The sequence below is a fragment of the Rhinoraja longicauda genome, unplaced genomic scaffold, assembly GCF_053455715.1.
Source record: "Rhinoraja longicauda isolate Sanriku21f unplaced genomic scaffold, sRhiLon1.1 Scf002534, whole genome shotgun sequence".
NCBI lineage: Eukaryota > Metazoa > Chordata > Chondrichthyes > Rajiformes > Arhynchobatidae > Rhinoraja > Rhinoraja longicauda.
In genome coordinates this window covers 7,501-10,153 of record NW_027603747.1, presented here as the reverse complement: position 1 = coordinate 10,153, position 2,653 = coordinate 7,501, and the positions used below count along the sequence as shown (strand labels likewise).

At 47.4% G+C, this 2,653-nt stretch overlaps 1 protein-coding gene across 1 annotated transcript; it reads left to right on the top strand.

Moving 5' to 3' along the window:
* Positions 1-1,141: 1,141 nt before the first annotated feature.
* LOC144591866 (putative G-protein coupled receptor 139) lies at positions 1,142-2,107 on the top strand. Its single transcript, XM_078395876.1, has one exon. It carries the CDS (start codon positions 1,142-1,144, stop codon positions 2,105-2,107), a length of 966 nt encoding a protein of 321 aa, XP_078252002.1.
* Positions 2,108-2,653: the final 546 nt, after the last annotated feature.

Sequence of the window (2,653 nt, the reverse complement as noted above, 5' to 3'; positions counted from 1 at the left end):
GGCGTGCAGCGTAGGTTCACTAGGTTAATTCCCGGAATGGCGGGACTGTCGTATGTTGAAAGGCTGGAGCGATTGGGCTTGTATACACTGGAATTTAGAAGGATGAGGGGGGATCTTATTGAAACATATAAGATAATTAGGGGATTGGACACATTAAAGGCAGATAACATGTTCCCAATGTTGGGGGAGTCCAGAACAAGGGGCCACAGTTTGAGAATAAGGGGTAGGCCATTTAGAACGGAGATGAGGAAGAACTTTTTCAGTCAGAGAGTGGTGAAGGTGTGGAATTCTCTGCCTCAGAGGGCAGTGGAGGCCAGTTCGTTGGATGCTTTCAAGAGAGAGCTGGATAGAGCTCTTAAGGATAGCGGAGTGAGGGGGTATGGGGAGAAGGCAGGAACGGGGTACTGATTGAGAGTGATCAGCCATGATCGCATTGAATGGCGGTGCTGGCTCGAAGGGCTGAATGGCCTACTCCTGCACCTATTGTCTATTGTCTATTGTCTATTGAATTCAAGATATATATCTCCCTACCATAGCGACTGTCGCTTTTTTCGGTAATTTGTTTTGTCTTTGATTTTCATGTACGTGCTCATGCTGTGAGACATTCCGTGAAGTACTCCGGCGCTGCCGACGTTAAACAAACATTTTATTTCTGTTTCAATAATTAACTTGTTTAATTTCGTCAGATATCCATTTTCCTTCTGTAACTGCCGCAGTGTGTACGTCATGCCCGTTGTTTATCCTGGACTGCGCCACTCTCTCTACATCCTCGCCACTGCGCCACAGTCAGTACTGCCGATGTCGCACAGTTCCGGAGATGCAGGTTCAATCTCCACATGTGCAATGTTTCATCGGTCGTCCTCCGACTCCGCGCTATTCCTGGCTGCGTTCATCTTTCCTCCCACGTGCAGTTGACCTGCCTAATAATGGTTCTCCCACTACAATACGGGCCTGAGTGTGGATGGATGCTGCAATCTGGAGGGCAGTTGATGAGAATGTGGACGGAATTAAAAGCTGTGAACCTAATATACATTGGCGTTTGATGGGTTGCGTGCACACCGTGACCCAAACGCTGCAGTCTCTGAGCATTTTCGGGTCATTTGGTCAACGCATCCAAGTTTGAAAACCTTCCAATCAGACAATGTTGCTCAGATACATTTGTGCAGGTCTTGTGTCAGTAATATTTCTTCTCCCCTTCACAGTGAACCTGTTGGCGATAGTGATACTCTGTCGAGGTAAATGCGGTCTCTCCAAATGCATCACACGCTACCTGGTGGCCATGGCAGCGTCTGATATCCTGGTCGGCATCACTGATCCGTTTCTACGTAAGACTATTCTAATTTACTTCCCCTATTCTTTTCTCAACATTACTCCCGTGTGCACGACTGTCACATTCCTGGTCTTTGCAACCACCGCGGTCTCTGTCTGGCTGACGGTAGCCTTCACCTTCGATCGGTTTGTGGCCATTTGTTGTGAGAAGCTGAAAATGAAATATTGTACCGAGAGAACGGCGGCTGCAGTTATCGGGGCAGTGATTGTGCTGGGCTGTTTGGAGAATATCCCCTGGTGTTTTACGATAGTTCCTCGCTACCAATTTGATAATCTTCCCTGGCTGTGCTACACTAAATACACCTTCTATACATCGTCTGCATGGATCGCATATAGTGTCACACACCGCGTTCTCACCCCTTGTCTCCCGTTCTTTCTGATCCTTCTGATCAATGTGCTGACGGTCAGGCGGATTGTAGCGGCCAGCAGAGTCCGCAGGGGTCTCCGGGGCCGCAGCAACGGAGAGAATGACAAGGACCCGGAGATGGAGAACCGCAGGAAATCCATTGTTTTACTCTTTAGTATCACAGGCACTTTCATATTGCTGTGGGCACCACAAGCTGGCTTTTACATCTTTACGGGTATTGCGAAGATCGGATATGACGGCTCCCCCACCGGTTATTACAATACCACGAATGTCACGTCGGGGTTTTTACAGCTTCTCAGTACCTGCACCAACACGTGTATATACGTGGCGACCCAGAGTAAATTCAGACAGGAGCTGATGAACGCGGTGAAATTCCCACTCAGGGTAATTCGTGCACTTGTTCACTCATAAAGACATGCTACACACACAAACAAAAACAAGCTCTTTAACCCTTCGATCCGCGCCGACAAATCTATCACCCATTTTTCACTAATTCCACTTTGATAACCGCATCCTTACACACTGAGGGCAGGTTATGGAATACGTGCGGAATTCAGAGTCACAAAGCACGGAATCTGGTCCTGGGGCTCAGCTCCTCCATGCTCCATCGACGTGAGTCCCATTTGCCTGCGATTGCCCATCATTCATCGTAACCATTCCGATTCAAGCATTCTGCCGTCGTGTAGGGAGTTGAACCCTCCCCTGCAGATGCTGTTTTAAATCGAAGGTCGACACAAAATGCTGGAGTAACTCGCGGGTCAGGCGGCATCTGTGGAGAGAAGGAATGGGTGACATCACGAAATTGATGCAAATGCTCATTTGCCGTATCTCTTAAACTTGAGTTTGATATGATTGCATTTGGTGTATTATTTGTTATCTGTTTTGTTTCAATAACATAATTTTTAAAAACCCTTTCGGGTTCAGCGCGGGTACACGTAATAAATAAAAAAAACATAA

Excerpts from the sequence above, each read along its gene's own strand:
- LOC144591866 (XM_078395876.1), top strand. The coding sequence starts at position 1,142 with ATGTTGCTCAGATACATTTGTGCAGGTCTTGTGTCAGTAATATTTCTT.